The sequence below is a fragment of the Pristiophorus japonicus genome, chromosome 8 (genome assembly GCF_044704955.1).
Source record: "Pristiophorus japonicus isolate sPriJap1 chromosome 8, sPriJap1.hap1, whole genome shotgun sequence".
NCBI classification, from domain to species: domain Eukaryota; kingdom Metazoa; phylum Chordata; class Chondrichthyes; family Pristiophoridae; genus Pristiophorus; species Pristiophorus japonicus.
In genome coordinates this window covers 64,228,729-64,246,099 of record NC_091984.1, presented here as the reverse complement: position 1 = coordinate 64,246,099, position 17,371 = coordinate 64,228,729, and the positions used below count along the sequence as shown (strand labels likewise).

General features: G+C 45.1%; 1 protein-coding gene across 4 annotated transcripts in view; it reads left to right on the top strand.

The window, feature by feature from the left end:
* osbpl9 (oxysterol binding protein-like 9) overlaps positions 1-17,371 on the top strand; it is a 238,513-nt gene that overhangs the window by 203,027 nt on the left and 18,115 nt on the right. For all 4 annotated transcript variants that reach the window (XM_070886876.1, XM_070886877.1, XM_070886875.1 and 1 more), the window contains 5 exons: positions 196-305; positions 3,402-3,520; positions 4,042-4,127; positions 4,804-4,978; positions 12,137-12,221. In XM_070886876.1, the coding sequence (XP_070742977.1) occupies positions 196-305; positions 3,402-3,520; positions 4,042-4,127; positions 4,804-4,978; positions 12,137-12,221 (575 nt within the window). The remainder of the gene's footprint in view (positions 1-195; positions 306-3,401; positions 3,521-4,041; positions 4,128-4,803; positions 4,979-12,136; positions 12,222-17,371) is intronic.

The window sequence follows — 17,371 nt, the reverse complement described above, 5'->3', positions numbered from 1 at the left end:
CTTGCATATGAATAACAGCTACTTGGGTAAGGTAACAGAAGGCAACTTTCATCAGCCTCTCCAAATGTGCCATCTGTATCCATGGCACCAACATTAGAAATAAATTCATTATTTACAGTGCCACTAACTATACGAAAGTTTTAAAAGTTCTCCAAATAAACTTTACACAATATTGGCATTTTTCATTTTTTGTAGCCCAACATCTCCAGCAGTGACAACACGCGGCAACACAGGCAGCATTCTGAAGCGCCCAGACACAACAGAATCGCTGAATTCCTCCATGTCTAATGGAACAAATGATGCAGGTGTGATTCTGCTAAATTGTGTCCTTTTCTTAAGTTGATAAGAATTAGAAACTCTTCTAGTGGGTTCCTTAATATTAATGAGTGTCCATTGCTAAACGGCTATGTTTTCTTCATTACTAGATTTTAAATAAAAATACTGCAAGTGATATTTCCTATCAAAAGCTTTGTAATCGAGGCTAGTTACAGCAGCTCATTGCCTTGAATATTGAGTAGGCAGACTGTTCCATCTGTTTAGTAGGCTGAATTATTATGAAGACCAAAAAATACAAATCTTCAGAGAACATTAAATTAATTTTCATCTTTTCTTTTGAGTATTTCTGCAGCAGTAGTAATATAGCTAAAAAGGGTTCTGTTTAAATAAATAAACATGTTTACATTCAGGACTTTTTTAAAGGCATCTCTCCAATCCAGAATTTCCTGTTCTTTTAGTATCCTTTTTCTGCTGTTTGCTTTGCAGGTTATATGCAAGTACATACATATATGTATGGATACTTTTTTTAATATACATGTATGTGTGTGTATTTATTTACCTGTGGTGTTGCCCATAGTCAGTCAATAAATGTTCTTTTTAATATAGACAGGCTTATTTGCACTGTGTTTGACTGATAGGCATTCCATTATCACATGACTTGATTGGTTCCCTTGAAGGATAAGCCACACCCAGAAGCTTCTCTGGAGTGTGTAATTGGAACCGCCCAGCCCAAGTTCTGAGTGATTTTTGCAAAGTGTAATTCGAGCCATTTTGACTTCAGAACTCCCCTGCAAACAGTTAGAGAGGATAGAGCTCCCAAACCCCTGTCTCCAGCACAAGTGCATGCCTCCCAGCCGAAGTCCCTTACCCCAATGCAATAGATATAGGGCATTGTGTGTGGATCACGGATTGTTAACAGGTTTATTGGGTATGAAGTGAATAGTGACCATGTCATGACTTCTGGATTTCATACACTGTGGGTGTAAAGGGGGTTGGAAGAACGTGATACGTCTTCTCTGAGTTCCCTCTCTCCCCTTTGATTTCCCCCCTCCCGCTTCCCCATCTCTCTCACTTTCTCTCTCTCTCTCTCTCGCTCTCTATCCCCCTGTGTCTCTCTCTTAGAAGCATATAAAATTCTGATGGGATTGGACAGGTTAGATGCAGGAAGAATGTTCCCAATGTTTGGGAAGTCCAGAACCAGGGGTCACAGTCTAAGGATAAGGGGTAAGCCATATAGGATCGAGATGAGGAGAAACTTTTTCACCCAGAGAATGGTGGTGCAGGCTCGAAGGGCCGAATAGCCTACTCCTGCACCTATTTTCTATGTTTCTTCCACCCCCCCCCCCCCATGTCCCTCTCTCCACACCCCCCCCCCCCATGTGTATGTGTCTCTCTCTCTTTCCCCCCCTCCCCATGTCTCTCTCTCTCTCTCTTTCCCCCCCCGTGTTTCTCTCTCTCTCTCTTTCCCTCCCCCCCCCCCCCCCCACGCCCGTCTCTCTCCCCCATCTCTCTCTCTCATACTACCTCCAATGTTTTCTCTCCCACAGAAGGCTGCAATAATGCAAAGGCTGGAAGCAATGTTTCAGCAGCGGACTCCATGTGGACTCGTCGGGGCCCCATTTCTATTTTCGGGTCCGAGGAGTCTGCGCATGTGTGAGAGGCGTCGGGGACTGAGTCCAGAGGACACAGGCGCAGAAAAAACACAGTGCATATAGTCACTGTTTTAATATACAAGATGGCAACAGAGTTGGGAGAGATATTTCAGAAGCTCACTTCAGAGCCACCAACTGACAAGAGGCTGCAACTACATTATGACCATTGACATAGGAAAATTGATTGGGAAATGTTGACATAGCAATTTACCATGGTAACTGTTGACAGAAAAACGTGACTAAAAATCATGACAGCAGGCAGTAAGGTTTGTGGAGAGGAAGTGCATGTCCTATGCAATATTTTTAATGGCTGCTCTAATTATGGTGTATTACAACAAACTCTCCTTTATTAGCCGCGGCATAGAATATAAGAGCAGGAAGGTTATGTTAGAATTGTATAAAACACTAGTTAGGCCACAACTAGAGTACTACATACAGTTCTGGTCACCACATTACAGGAAGGATGTGATTGTACTAGAGATTTATGAGGATGTTGCCAGAACTGGAGAATTTTATCTGTGAGGAAAGATTGGACAGGCTAGGGTCTTCTTTGGAACAGAGGAGGCTGAGGGGAGACTTGATTGAGATGTATAAAATTATGAGGGGCCTAGCTAGAGTGGATAGAAATGACCTATTTCCCTTAGAAGAGAGGTCAACAACCAGGAGGCCTAGATTTAAAGTAATTGGTAGAAAGATTAGAAGGGAGCGAAGGAGAATTTCTTTCACCCAGAGGGTGGTGGGGGTCTGGAACTCACTGCCTGAAAGGGTGGTAGAGGCAGAAATCCTCACCACATTTTAAAAAAATACTTGGATATGCACTTGAAGTGACGTACCCTATAAGGCTACGGACCAGGAGCTGGAAAGTGGGATTAGGCTGGATAGCTCTTTTTCGGCCGGCAAATTGATGATTCTATTTCAACAAAATTTGCGACATTTCAAAGTGCAGAATTTTACTTGCCACATATCAACATTCTGGGCATCATCATTAACCAGAAACTCATCTCAAAGAGGCACATAAATACCATGGCACATACACTGGATATAAGACTTTTAATTATATAGATTAGCAAATGGATTCCAAAACCAGACCAGTCTCTTTAATCTTCAGATCTCTGTTTTGACTGATGTAATAGTGACACTGTCAACTACCATAAACTGGAAAAAGGAATCATTCCACACATGGATATTTCTGCTGCTGTCTGTTTAGACTGTGCAAAATGGTGGAATTGACTCTTCTTGGACACCAGGAGTACTACTGCACTCCCAATTAATGTTCTTAAAAAAAATTATGTTTGACAGATTATTAATGATTGAATCATTATACACTGTATTAGCAATTCTGCCATGAATGAACCATCAAACTATAAACTACCACTTGTTTAATTAGTAAAGCCAAATTTTGTAAAGGGATATTGGTGATTTAACAATACTCTAGTTGACTTTTAAATATAATTTAATTATTGCCATTCCCAGAGCTGTTTGATTCACACGATGAGAGGGATGATGAGGGTGAAGGGGAATCTGTGGAAGAACATAAGAGTGTCATTATGCATCTCCTGTCTCAGGTCCGACTGGGCATGGACCTGACAAAGGTGAGGATGGTGGACCATTTGTTTTTCAGTGAAAATGCAGGATCGTTTGCAAAATTACCACTCTGAAAAAAATAAACTTTCTAGTAAACCTCCTGTGTTCTTACCCTGTTAGTATAAAGCCATTAGGAAAAAAATGCAATTCAATATTGTAATGTTTCATCCAAGTACATACAGTGGTTCATTGTTAATCAGCAATGTACAAATTATCACTTTCAGTTATGTTTTTAAGTCAGTTTCTGGAAAGCTGATTAATTTCTGATGAATTTTTTTTTAAATTACTGGAATCAATAATATGTATTCTAATGATAGAAATGTATTTGCTGTCAGGTAGTGACATATAATTTGAGCTTTTAAAGCATGTCCTTTCTTTAAAAAGTATACACTTCCTTGTTTTATTTTGCCATTTAGTTTACAGTTTGGATCTCTTGTCCAGAGCCACCTTTTATGTTTCATTCTGAAGACACAATCGAGATTTTCCGCACTGCTTACTAAATGTTATTTTAACGCTGATCCTCATGTAGGTGGTTCTTCCCACGTTTATCTTGGAAAGACGGTCTTTGTTGGAAATGTATGCAGACTTTTTTGCACATCCAGATTTGTTTGTGAGGTAAATATTCGCTTTTGTAAATATTTTCTTATAAGGTTAAACTGGCTTCTGCAATTATATGGAAAACCTGTAATTATTATAATGCTAATTAATTTGTATGTTCATTAGAATTAGTATGCACAGATTTTATTTTAAGCTAATTTCTTTAGCATTGTTTCTATTATAATTTATCAAAATAGTTTAATCTACAGTATAGCTTTATGAAGATGTTTTCCTCCTTGTGTAATTTAAGTTGAAATCTGTGTTATAAAAATGTTTAAATATTGCCATTGATTCAATGATCAAGTATTTTCATATGTAACTTCCGGTATAGTATCTCAGGCTGGAGAATAATGCATATATAAAGTTATCTGCCAAGTTTAGTTGTCTGAGCTCTGCCTCTCAGAGTGGTAGGACAGAGTTATATACCCTTGGGTTGTGTGCTGAATGGAAATCAAATGCTTACTCGAGAGGAAATCCGAGCCCGAGTCATTGCTTGTGCAACTTGTAACCTGTTACAAAGCAAATTTAGCAGAGGCCTGAGGACAGGTCATTTGTCCATTTACTCTCTCTCAGAATAGCGCATGGCATCAATTACCTAAAGACATTTCCCAAATGTTGCTCTTATCAGCCATTATAGGTGTTTTACTGTCAAGTGGAAAAAAAAATCTTAAATTCTGTTTTTTTTTTAATGAAGTATTGTGGACCAACCTGACCCAAGGGACCGAATGGTACAGGTTGTCAAATGGTACCTGTCAGCCTTTCATGCTGGTCGCAAGGGATCTGTAGCCAAGAAACCGTACAATCCCATTCTAGGAGAGATCTTCAAATGTCATTGGATGTTCCCTGAGAATGAAGCTGAAGAAAATTTAGTAAGTTTTCTAATAGTCATCTTTGTAGTAATATTGATTTAGTTTAATTTCTAGTTTTTTTTCCCCCCCTTTTTGTTTACTGCCACAGGGATTTTCAAGTCATGTAGCTTCTTTTTGCTTGTTATGATGGACTAGGTTGTTGAGCTCCTGCATCCACAATCAGTGCTGCACCATGAATGGCTGAGAAGGTACACTTAATATAGATAAAGGCACCACTCCTGTCTTACCAGCCGGGAGGAAAGATCACTCGTGGGAACATTGCTAGACAAAAAGTCACCGTGGTCCTTCTAGCTCGCCTCTTCTGGAGACTACTCTTTTCTCCTTTCTCTCACTTCTTCGCTCCGTATCTCATTTCGACTTTTTTTTATCACCTCCCCTTTCCCTCATCCCTTTTCTCCCTTTGTATTTTTCTAAGTCCCTCTATCCCTTTCTCATTAACCCTGTGTCACACATTTGTCAGTAGTGGTTCTTTATCTCAGTTGCTCCTTCAGGCCAGGAAACACCATTAGGATTCTCTCTGCTGCAGAGGCCAATAGCACTGAAGATTTATGCTTGTCTTGGTAGCAGCAATAATGCTCCCTGTTTAATTCTGTGCCGGGCTCCACCAGTTGATTTGATTCACTTGTGTTGATTTGTGTGTAGCAGCACTCCCATTATCCCCCAATACTCCAAAGCTGGGTAGGGTCGCTCATTCAAGCTAAAAATAGGTGGATTAGAAATAATTCCCACCAACGCATGAAAAGATAAATTGTTTAATCTTATGCCCAAATCATTGTTAGTTAATACGTAAAACCATGATCTGTTTGCACACATTTCCATGGTAACCAGTGGTTTCAAATGTTAAGATTGAAGAATGTTTTTAATTTTACCAGTGAATGACACTCGGTGAGAGGAAAAAAATGTTTTTCCATCAGCTATCATCGAAACATAAACAGCCTACAACTTTCAGTGTTGCTGCTCCGAAAGCTGTTCAAATGTTACACCTCCAATTACAAAATCTACCCGGCTGATTTTGCTATATGTCATGAGATGGACATGGTTTAGAATATCTTCTTTTTCCAAGAATGTCTGTAATTTTCACAAAGGACAACCCCAATGCATCTGTTAACTACCTCACTGCACTTCAGAACTTCCAACTATTCCAGTTTTTCTTTTCTCCTCCTCTTTCCCAAAAATAGCACTTTTTGATCAATGTTTGAAAACTCAACCTGAACATTGAATAAATGGTTTCTATCATAAGAGCATGTCGGTCATTTTCTAGAGCCGTTCGTAACCGACTTAGGATTTCAGATTCACATAAACATCATCTTCTCTTGCGGCACGCATGTAAATAAGAAACTGCAAAAGAAATAACTGCAAAAGATCAAAGGCTAGAAATGCAGCAAAAAGATTTGGAGGTAAACAGGCCACTAATGTTTGTTGTGTGAATATTGAGTGTTCTACCTCACAGCCCAGAAAACAGACATAAGAATTAGGAGCAAGAGAAGGACATGCGGCCCCTCGAGTCTGCTCTGCCATTCAATACGATCGTGGCTGAACTTTTACATCAATGTCACTTTCCTGCCCGATCCCAATATCCCTTGATTCTCTTAGTGCCTAAAATCTTTCGATCTTAGACCCTAATGTCATGCTCATTACTGAGCATTAATATTCAATAACTTAAAATAGATATAAAAAGAGTCATATTTATTAATTCTCCCCCCAGAAAATAATCAACTTGGAAGAACAATTTTGAAGAGTTTACATGGCTACAGATTACATCCTTCCTGAGATATAAATGTTGCAAATAACACATGAAACTTAAAAAAAACTATGTTCAACATTAACATTAAAGGAGAAGAGGGGGTGAGGAAGCACATGAAGTCTATTTCCCCCAAAATATTTGTTCATCATAAAAAGAAAAGTTTTATTTTTCAGAAAAGTAAACCCCAAGTTTAAAGGCAGGACATAATTAAGAAGGGTACAATTTCTTACTGCACAGCCAGCAGTAAATTGATACACCATCACAATTGATTCAAATTGAGTAACTGAGTCAGAATGGAAAGAAGGCTGCATGTTTTGTTGTGACAGACACATCCTTTGTTGTTCTGAACTACACATTAGTGCTGAGTGCATGGGCAGGACTTCTAAGCAAAATATTCAAAGAGACATATTTTAACCTCCGTACAGCTGTGTTTGGCTCACGATATGCCAATTAGCCAGCGATGCTTAGTGAATCTCCAAATGAAAACACAGCTATTATTTAATTGATCTAGCAGATACTCTTGTTCCAACAATAACGATTTTGCTTGTGAGTTAAAGCCGAGCTCCAGTATGACCCTAAGCAAGACTTGCGTTAACGCATATTCTGTTGTTTGGATGCGGTATTAAACCCAGTACCTATTCCAGTAGTTCAGGTCAATGTTAAAGATCCATTTATTTGAAGAAGTTCAGGAAGTTCTCCCAGTGTTCTCAGTCAACCAGCACATAGAAACAAAGGGCCCAAGTTTCCACAAGAAAAAAAACGGGCGCCCCTCCGAGCTGGGCCTAAAAAAATCCTCTGTATTCTCCACCTACTTACAGGTTCTCTGGCCCTCGGCGCAGCCAGCACGAGCTGTGGGGGGACAGAGCCAGGTCCCTGCGCTGAAAACAGTGCCGGGACCTCTGCACATGCGCGCTACAGTCGGCACGCAAGTGCAGTAGCTCCAGGCGCCGAACTGTGTGGGAGGGGCCCGAAGCACGCAGCCCCTAGCCCTGGCCCAATGGCCTCACTGGGGCTGCGTGAATGAGGCTCCTCCCACGGCCAGCTCCTGCTCCCCGCCCGACCAGACCCGACACTCGCTCCCCCCCTCCGCCCTGCCGACCAGACCCGACACCCGCTCCCCCCCTCCGCCCTGCCGACCAGACCCGACACCCGCTCCCCCCCTCCGCCCTGCCGACCAGACCCGACACCCGCTCCCCCCCTCCGCCCTGCCGACCAGACCCGACACCCGCTCCCCCCCTCCGCCCTGCCGACCAGACCCGACACCCGCTCCCCCCCCTCCGCCCTGCCGACCAGACCCGACACTCGCTCCCCCCCTCCGCCCTGCCGACCAGACCCGACCTGACACTCGCCTCCCCCCCCCCCCCCCCCCCGCCCCGACCCGATGCCCCGACCCGAGACCCGACACCCGTTTTCCCCCCCCCCCCCCGACCAGACACCCGCTCCCCCCGACCCGACACCCGCCCCGACCCGACACCCGCCCCGACCCGACACCCGCTCTCCTTCCCCCCATCCCGACCCGAGACCCGACCTCTGCCCCGACCCGACCCGAGACCCCCCCCCCCCCCCCGACTGACCCGACCCGCGCTCCTGTTCCCCGACCCGACGCCCCCCCGCTCTCTCTCTCTCTCTCTCTCTCTCTCTCTCCCTCTCCCTCTCCCTCTCTCTCTCTCTCTCTCTTCCTCTCTCTCTCTCTCTCTCTCCTCCCTCCCTCCCTCCCTCCCTCCCCCCCCTTCTCCCTCTCCCCCTCTCCCTCTCTCTCTTCCTCCCTCTCTCTCTTCCCCCTCTCCCCTTCCCTCTCCCTCCCTCCCCCTCCCTCTCTCTCCCTCCCCCCCTCCCTTCCCTCCCTCCCCTCCCTCCCCTCTCTCTCTCTCCCTCCCCCCCTCTCTCTCTCTCTCTCTCTCTCTCTCTCTCTCTCTCTCTCTCTCTCTCTCTCTCTCTCTCTCTCTCTCTCTCTCTCTCTCTCCCTCCCTCCCTCCCTCCCTCCCTCCCTCCCTCCCTCCCTCCCTCCCCCTCTCCCTCTCCCTCTCTCCCCTCTTTCTCTCCCTCCCTCCCTCCCCTCTCTCTCCCTCCCCTCTTTCTCTCCCTCCCTCCCTCCCCTCTCTCTCCCCCTTCCTCCCTCCCTCTCTCTCCCCCTCCCTCCCCTCTCTCTCCCTCCCCTCTCTCTCTCTCCCTCCCCTCTCTCTCCCTCCCCTCTCTCCCCTCCCCTCTCTCTCCCTCCCTCCCCTCTCTCTCCCTCCCCTCTCTCTCCCTCCCTCCCCTCTCTTTCTCTCTCTCCCTCCCCTCTCTCTCTCTCTCTCCCTCCCCTCTCCCTCTCCCTCCCTTTCTAAAATAGTCCGTTCTCCACCAGTTGCTCCTAAAAATCAGGCGCGAATCATGTGGAAACTTGGGCCCATAGAAACATAGAAAATAGGTGCAGGAGCAGGCCATTCAGCCCTTCTAGCCTGCACTGCCATTCAATGAGTTCATGGCTGAACATGAAACTTCAGTACCCCATTCCTGCTTTCTCGCCATACCCCTTGATCCCCTGAGTAGTAAGGACTTCATCTAACTCCCTTTTGAATATATTTAGTGAATTGGCCTCAACTACTTTCTGCGGTAGAGAATTCCACAGGTTCACCACTCTCTGGGTGAAGAAGTTTCTCCTCATCTCGGTCCTAAATGGCTTACCCCTTATCCTTAGACTGTGACCCCTGGTTCTGGACTTCCCCAACATTGGGAACATTCTTCCTGCATCTAACCTGTCTAAACCCGTCAGAATTTTAAACGTTTCTATGAGGTCCCCTCTCATTCTTCTGAACTCCAGTGAATACAAGCCCAGTTGATCCAGTCTTTCTTGATAGGTCAGTCCCACCATCCCGGGAATCAGTCTGGTGAATCTTCGCTGCACTCCCTCAATAGCAAGAATGTCCTTCCTCAAGTTAGGAGACCAAAACTGTACACAATACTCCAGGTGTGGCCTCACCAAGGCCCTGTACAACTGTAGCAACACCTCCCTGCCCCTGTACTCAAATCCCCTCGCTATGAAGGCCAACATGCCATTTGCTTTCTTAACCGCCTGCTGTACCTGCATGCCAACCTTCAATGACTGATGTACCATGACACCCAGGTCTCGTTGCGCCTCCCCTTTTCCTAATCTGTCACCATTCAGATAATAGTCTGTCTCTCTGTTTTTACCACCAAAGTGGATAACCTCAATTTATCCACATTATACTTCATCTGCCATGCATTTGCCCACTCACCTAACCTATCCAAGTCACTCTGCAGCCTCATAGCATCCTCCTCGCAGCTCACACTGCCACCCAACTTAGTGTCATCCGCAAATTTGGAGATACTGCATTTAATCCCCTCGTCTAAGTCATTAATGTACAATGTAAACAGCTGGGGCCCCAGCACAGAACCTTGCGGTACCCCACTAGTCACTGCCTGCCATTCTGAAAAGTACCCATTTACTCCTACTCTTTGCTTCCTGTCTGACAACCAGTTCTCAATCCACGTCAGCACACTACCCCCAATCCCATGTCCTTTAACTTTGCACATTAATCTCTTGTGTGGGACCTTGTCGAAAGCCTTCTGAAAGTCCAAATATACCACATCAACTGGTTCTCCTTTGTCCACTTTACTGGAAACATCCTCAAAAAATTCCAGAAGATTTGTCAAGCATGATTTCCCCTTCACAAATCCATGCTGACTTGGACCTATCATGTCACCATTTTCCAGATGCACTGCTATGACATCCTTAATAATTGATTCCATCATTTTACCCACTACTGAGGTCAGGCTGACCGGTCTATAATTCCCTGCTTTCTCTCTCCCTCCTTTTTTTAAAAAGTGGGGTTACATTGGCTACCCTCCACTCGATAGGAACTGATCCAGAGTCAATGGAATGTTGGAAAATAACTGTCAATGCATCCGCTATTTCCAAGGCCACCTCCTTAAGTACTCTGGGATGCAGACCATCAGGCCCTGGGGATTTATCGGCCTTCAATCCCATCAATTTCCCCAACACAATTTCCCGACTAATAAGGATTTCCCTCACTTCCTCCTCCTTACTAGACCCTCTGACCCCTTTTATATCCAGAAGGTTGTTTGTGTCCTCCTTAGTGAATACCGAACCAAAGTACTTGTTCAATTGGTCCGCCATTTCTTTGTTCCCCGTTATGACTTCCCCTGATTCTGACTGCAGGGGACCTACGTTTGTCTTTACTAACCTTTTTCTCTTTACATACCTATAGAAACTTTTGCAATCCGCCTTAATGTTCCCTGCAAGCTTCTTCTCGTACTCCATTTTCCCTGCCCTAATCAAACCCTTTGTCCTCCTCTGCTGAGTTCTAAATTTCTCCCAGTCCCCGGGTTCGCTGCTACTACAACCAAAAGCTGATCAGCATAGCATACTTTGCCATCCATTGGGATGTTACTCACTTCTAGTGAGCTGTGAAAAGTATCAGTGAAGGGATTTGTAACCCCCTCAGCTGATTCCTTGAGCTTATTGTGAGATCTTACAGTGCATAAAATGGCCTTTGCATTTAACTACATACATAAGTCACTGCACTGCATAAACCACTTTGAGACATTTAGGAGAAATGTAATAAGGTGCTATATAAATGGAAATTTTTCAAGTATTTCTTTTACTTTCTGATCTTCACAACTGACTCTTGCAGGCTGTTAGATTTATGTCACTTAAAAGGTAAAACTGATTACAACAACAGCTTGCATCTATATAGCACCTTTAATGTTGAAAAACGCCATTGGGTTCTCAAACATCTCACACAACAGCTGAAACCACGAGCAAAGGTACTCGACTACAGGAGACCCAACGTTTATAGGTTAACTGGAATAACATTTGCAGACGTCTCATGGTAGGACGTCACATTGTCAAACATCACTGAATCAAACTTTTAAAAAAATACTTCCAACCAGAGTTGGCAAAATTACCAGTAGAGGGGCAGAAAAAGTAACTGTGAGAAGGAGAGTCTAAAACAGGGAAGGAAATCATTTTACAAAGGAAAGAATAAATAATACATTTTGGTAGGGTACTCGTTAGTATAAATGTAGCTGATTTCAGCAGTATTGTGTAATCCAGTGATCTGAATTATGCATCCCATCTTGAATAATGTTTATTGGCAAACCTGCCCATATTGAACTGAGTCCACAACCATGAAAATGACAAAATAGGGTCATCGTTTTTATTAGAACAAGAGGTAGTGTTCTTTATGTAATTAGGCTTTAATGTTGTAAGTAAATGCCAGGTTCACTTTTATAAGGTTTTACTATCCAAAATAATGCACAAATAATTGCAGAATCCATTAGCAGCATTATAATGTTCAAAAATTATTTTTTTATACTGTACACACATTAACTATATCACAGTGCATTCTGACATTTTTATATGTTACATGTTCCCTCTTTTGCCACAGGAATCTGTTGCTGAAGGGCCAATTCCAGAGGCTAGCCAGAACAGCGTAACATTTGTAGCAGAGCAGGTGTCTCATCACCCACCGAGTAAGTTTAATTTCAATAATCTCGTTAAGATTACCCAACTGCAAAATAGTATAATTCTTTTTATTTTCTGACCATCCCTCTACCTTTGTTACATATTATTCCCCGGGCAGGTGACCTGCTTCCATGTATCTCTGTGGCACCAGCCATATGGGAGCACATCAACGGACTAGATGTTTGTTTTTCCTTCCTCCGACCTGACCCTCCCCGCTTCTCCTGGCTGACAGTCCCTTCCACCATTTAGAGTTACCATCTGGGCACTTCTTTTTAAGAAGGATGTGAAGAGGGTGCAGAGGAGATTTGCTAGAATTGTACCAGGGATAAGGGACTTCAGTTATGTGGAGAGACAGGAGAAGCTGGAATTGTTTTCCTTGGAGCAGAGAAGATGAAGGGGAAACTTAATAGAGATATTCAAAATTGTGAGGGGTTGATAGAGTAAGTAAGGAAAAACTGTTTCCACTGGCAGGAGGGTCAATAACCAGAGGACTCAAAGTTACAGTAATTGGCAAAAGAACCGGGGCAAGATGAGAATTTTTTTTATGCAGCAAGTTGTTAAGATCTGGAATGCACTACCTGAAAGAGTGGTGGAAACAGATTCAATAAAAACTTTTGAAATAGAATTGGATAAGTATTGGAAGAGAAAAAATTGCAGGGCTGTGGGGAAATAACAGGGGAGTGGAACTAATCGGATAGCTCTTTCACAGGCATGATGGGCCAAATAGTCGCCTTCTGTGCTGTATGATTCTATAATCGCTGTACTCTACAGCTAGAATTAGCTCCAGTGTCCCAGTGCTTGCCTGACTGACCCAATTCTGACACTGGCAAAATTTCCAGTTTCACACACATTTACGTTTATTTGATGGCCTCCTAATAGTACTTGCATCTGGGCGAAGGAGCGGTGAAAGATTGTAGAGGGATGTGATTGGGACCCAGGAGAGGTGTGAGTTCGGGGTCCAGAAGAGGCGAGGGCCCAGGGGCAGCACAGGCCATTCCACACTACTATGTGTGTGCGCGATTGGTCGGTGCAGCAGAGTCGGTCTCCAGTCACCCTGGTTAACCCTTGCCACTGGACCAAGACCTAGCTCTGTCAAGCCCGTGTGGTGGCTGGTGTGCAACGGTCACCACCCGTTAAAAAAATCCACCCTTCAGGATGTAGTTCAGGATCTGGAATATTAGGTCCTTCATTGAACTCATCGTTTTTTGGTGTGGAAGCAAGTCAGCCTCGTTTCGAGGGACCACCTATGATGATGATGATGACTTGCATCTGTGCTTATCAGCTTGACATGGAGGTGAAGGGGATGGGAATGGCCACTGCTTCAGGGGAGGAACACCTGCTATGGCAGGCAGCCTTGGAACTTTTAAAAGATTTGCTGCCTCCAATTAAGTGACCCATTCTACTGGCAATCCATTGACTTTATCAAGGTGCAACATCCCCACCGACACCTGGGAATCCCTGGCCAAAGACCGCCCTAAGTGGAGGAAGAGCAGCCGAGAGGGCGCTGAGCACCTCGAGTCTCGTCGTCGAGAGCATGCATAAACCAAACACAGACAGCAGAAGGAGCGTGCGGCAAACCAGACTCGCCACCCACCCTTTCCTTCAACGACTGTCTGTCCCACCTGTGACCGAGACTGAAATTCCCGTATTGGACTGAACAATCACCTGAGAACTCACTTTTAGAGTGGAAGCAAGTCTTCCTCGATTTCGAGGGACTGCCGATGATGATGATGATGATGAATCCATTGAATCTCATGGAATTTCTGATCCTTCTTTAGACATTTAAATTGTTGTCATGCACCTCTTGTAATGATGGATGGATGCCTATTGAATGCAAATGTAAGATCCAGCGTTGTTGAGGTGATAATGATGGGAAATGTGACTTATGACATAATTCTGTCATTGGTGCCTCATTTGAATATGTCCGCCCCTTTATGCGCATGCTTCCATCACATGACAGAAACTAAGTCGGAGCAAAAATGGATATTAATCCAGCGAATTGGGTCACCATCAAATTTTCTTCTCCCACCTAGAACATAAGAACATAAGAAATAGGAGCAGGAGTAGGCCATACGGCCCCTCGAGCCTGCTCCGCCATTTAATATGACCATGGCTGATTCGATCATGGACTCAGGTCCACTTCCCTATCTGCTCACTATAACCCCTTATTTCCTTATTGTTTAAGAAACACTCTATTTCTGTCTTAAATTTATTCAATGTCCCAGCTTCCACAGCTCTCTGAGGCAGTGAATTCCACAGATCCACAACCCTCTGAGAGAAGAAATTTCTCCTCATCTCAGTTTTAAATGGGCGGCCCCTTATTCTAAGATTATGCCCTCTAGTTCTAGTCTCCCCTATCAGTGGAAACATCCTCTCTGCATCCACCTTGTCAAGCCCCCTCATAATCTTACACATTTTGATAAGATCACCTCTCATTCTTCTGAATTTCAATGAGTAGAGGCCCAACCTACTCAACATTTCCTCATAAGTCAACTCCCTCATCTCTGGAATCAACCTTGTGAACCTTCTCTGAACTGCCTCTAAAGCAAGTATATCCTTTCGTAAATATGGAAACCAAAACTGCACGCAGTATTCCAGGTGTGGCCTCACCAATACCCTGTACAACTGTAACAAGACTTCCCTGCTTTTATACTCCACCCCTTTGCAATGAAGGCCAAGATTCCATTGGCCTTCCTGATCACTTGCTGTACCTGCATACTAACTGTTGTAAGTATGCACTCCCATGTTCCGCCACCAGGGAGCTCATCCCCTGAAGTCCCAAGGAATCCCAGCATCCCTTGGGAGCACTGTATATAAGCCGGCACTAAGGCCTGTTCCTCACTCTGGAGTGTCTTATTAAAGATTGAGGTCACTGTTACTTTAACCTCCCTGTGTGCAGCCTCATCTGTGTTAGGAACACAATAACTGACGACGAGAATATGACTCCAACGCAAAGATTCAGCGAACAGTGGGCATCCTAGAGAAGTTCTCGGAGGGTGAGGACTAGGAAGCCTCTGTCGAACGGCCAGACCAGTACTTTGTAGCCAACGTGCTGGACGGAGAAGGAAGCACTGCAAAAAGGAGAGCGGTCCTCCTCACAGTCTGCGGGGCACCGACCTACAGCCTCATGAAGAATCTTCTGGCTCTGGTGAAATCCACAGATAAGTATGAGGAGCTGTGTACACTGGTTCGGGAGCATCTTATACCGAGGGAGAGTGTGCTGATGGCGAGGTATCAGTTCTACACGTGCCAGCGATCTGAAGGTCAGGAAGTGGCGAGCTACATCGCCGAGCTAAGGTGACTTGCAGGACAATGTGAGTTTGATGGCTACCTGGAGCAAATGCTCAAGAGACTTTTTTGTACTGGGCATTGGCCACGAGACCATCCTCCGAAAACTTTTGACTGTAGAGACACAGACCCTCAGTAAAGCCATTTCGATAGCACAGGTGCTTATGTCCAGCAGTGATAACACCAAACAAATCTCCCAGCACACAAGTGCTAGCAATGTTCATAAATTAAATGGAACTGTGTTTGCGAGCAGAAATGTACAGGCAGAACCCACGAGTCTGCAACTGCCAGCAGGCCTCAGGTGACCCAGATGACTGAGAGTCTGCAACAAAGGATGAATGCAAGGCAATTCACACCTTGTTGGTGTTGTGGAGGCTTCCATTCAGCCTATTCATGCCGCTTCAAAGGGTATGTTTGCAAGAGTTATGGAACAATGGGGCACCTCCAATGAGCTTGCAAATGAGCTGCAAACTCTGCAAAACCTGCTAACCACCACGTGGCAGAGGAAGATCGGTCCATGGTGGATCAAAGCAATTTCGAGTCTCAGAGAGAGGAGGTAGATGCTGAAGTACATGGGGTGCACACATTTTCGATGAAATGTCTGCCTATAATGCTAAACGTAAAATTGAATGGCTTACCCGTAGCCATGGAACTGGACACTGGCGCTAGCCAATCCATCATGAGTAAAAAGATGTTTGAGAGACTGTGGTGCAACAAGGCATTCAGACAAGCCCTGAGCCCCATCCACACGAAACGTACACCAAAGAGCTTATCACTGTCCTGGGCAGCGCCATGGTCAAGGTCACCTACGAGGGCACGGTGCATGAACTGCCACTCTGGATTGTCCTGGGCGATGGCCCCACACTGCTTGGAAGGAGTTGGCTGGGCAAAATCCGCTGGAACTGGGATGACATCCGAGCGCTATCACATGTCGATGAGGCCTCATGTACCCAGGTTCTTAACAAATTTCCTTCCCTTTTTGAGCCAGGCATTGGAAACTTTTCCGGGGCGAAGGTGCGGATCCACTTGGTCCCAGAGGCATGACCCATTCACCACAAGGCATGAGCGATACCTCACTTGATGAGGGTGAGAGTGGAAATCGAGTTGGACAGGCTGCAACGCGAGGGCATCATCTCCCCAGTGGAATTCAGCGATGGGCCAGCCTGATTGTTCCAGTACTCAAAAGTGATGGCATGGTCAGGATTTGCGGCGATTATAAAGTAACTATTAATCATTTCTCGCGACAGGACCAATACCCGCTACCTAAGGCAGACGGCAAGCCGTTCACCAAGCTCAACCTGACTTTGGCCTACATGACGCAGGAGCTGGAGGAGTCTTCAAAGGGCCTCACTTGCATCAACACGCACAAGTGACTGTTCATCTACAACAGATTCCCGTTTGGAATTCGGTCGGCTGCAACGATCTTCCAGAGAAACATGGAGAGCCTACTCAAGTCGGTAACACACACGGTGGTCTTTCAGGACGACATATTGGTCACTGGTCGGGACACCGCTGAGCACCTACAAAACCTGGAGGAGGTCCTCCAGCGACTGGATCGTGTAGGGCTGCGGCTGAAGAAGTCGAAATGAGTCTTCATGGCAACAGAAGTGGAATTTTTGGGGAGAAAGATCGTGGCAGACAGCATTCAGCCCACAGATGCCAAGACAGAGGCTATCAGGAACGCGCCCAGGCCACAGAACATCATGGAGTTGTGGTCGTTCCTGGGACTCCTCAACTATTTTGGTAACTTCCTACCGAGGTTAAGCACCGTTTTAGAGCCCCTACATATGTTATTGCGCAACGGTGAGAACTGGTTATGGGGAAAAAAAACAAGTCATTGCTTTTGAGAAAGCCAGAAACATTTTATGCT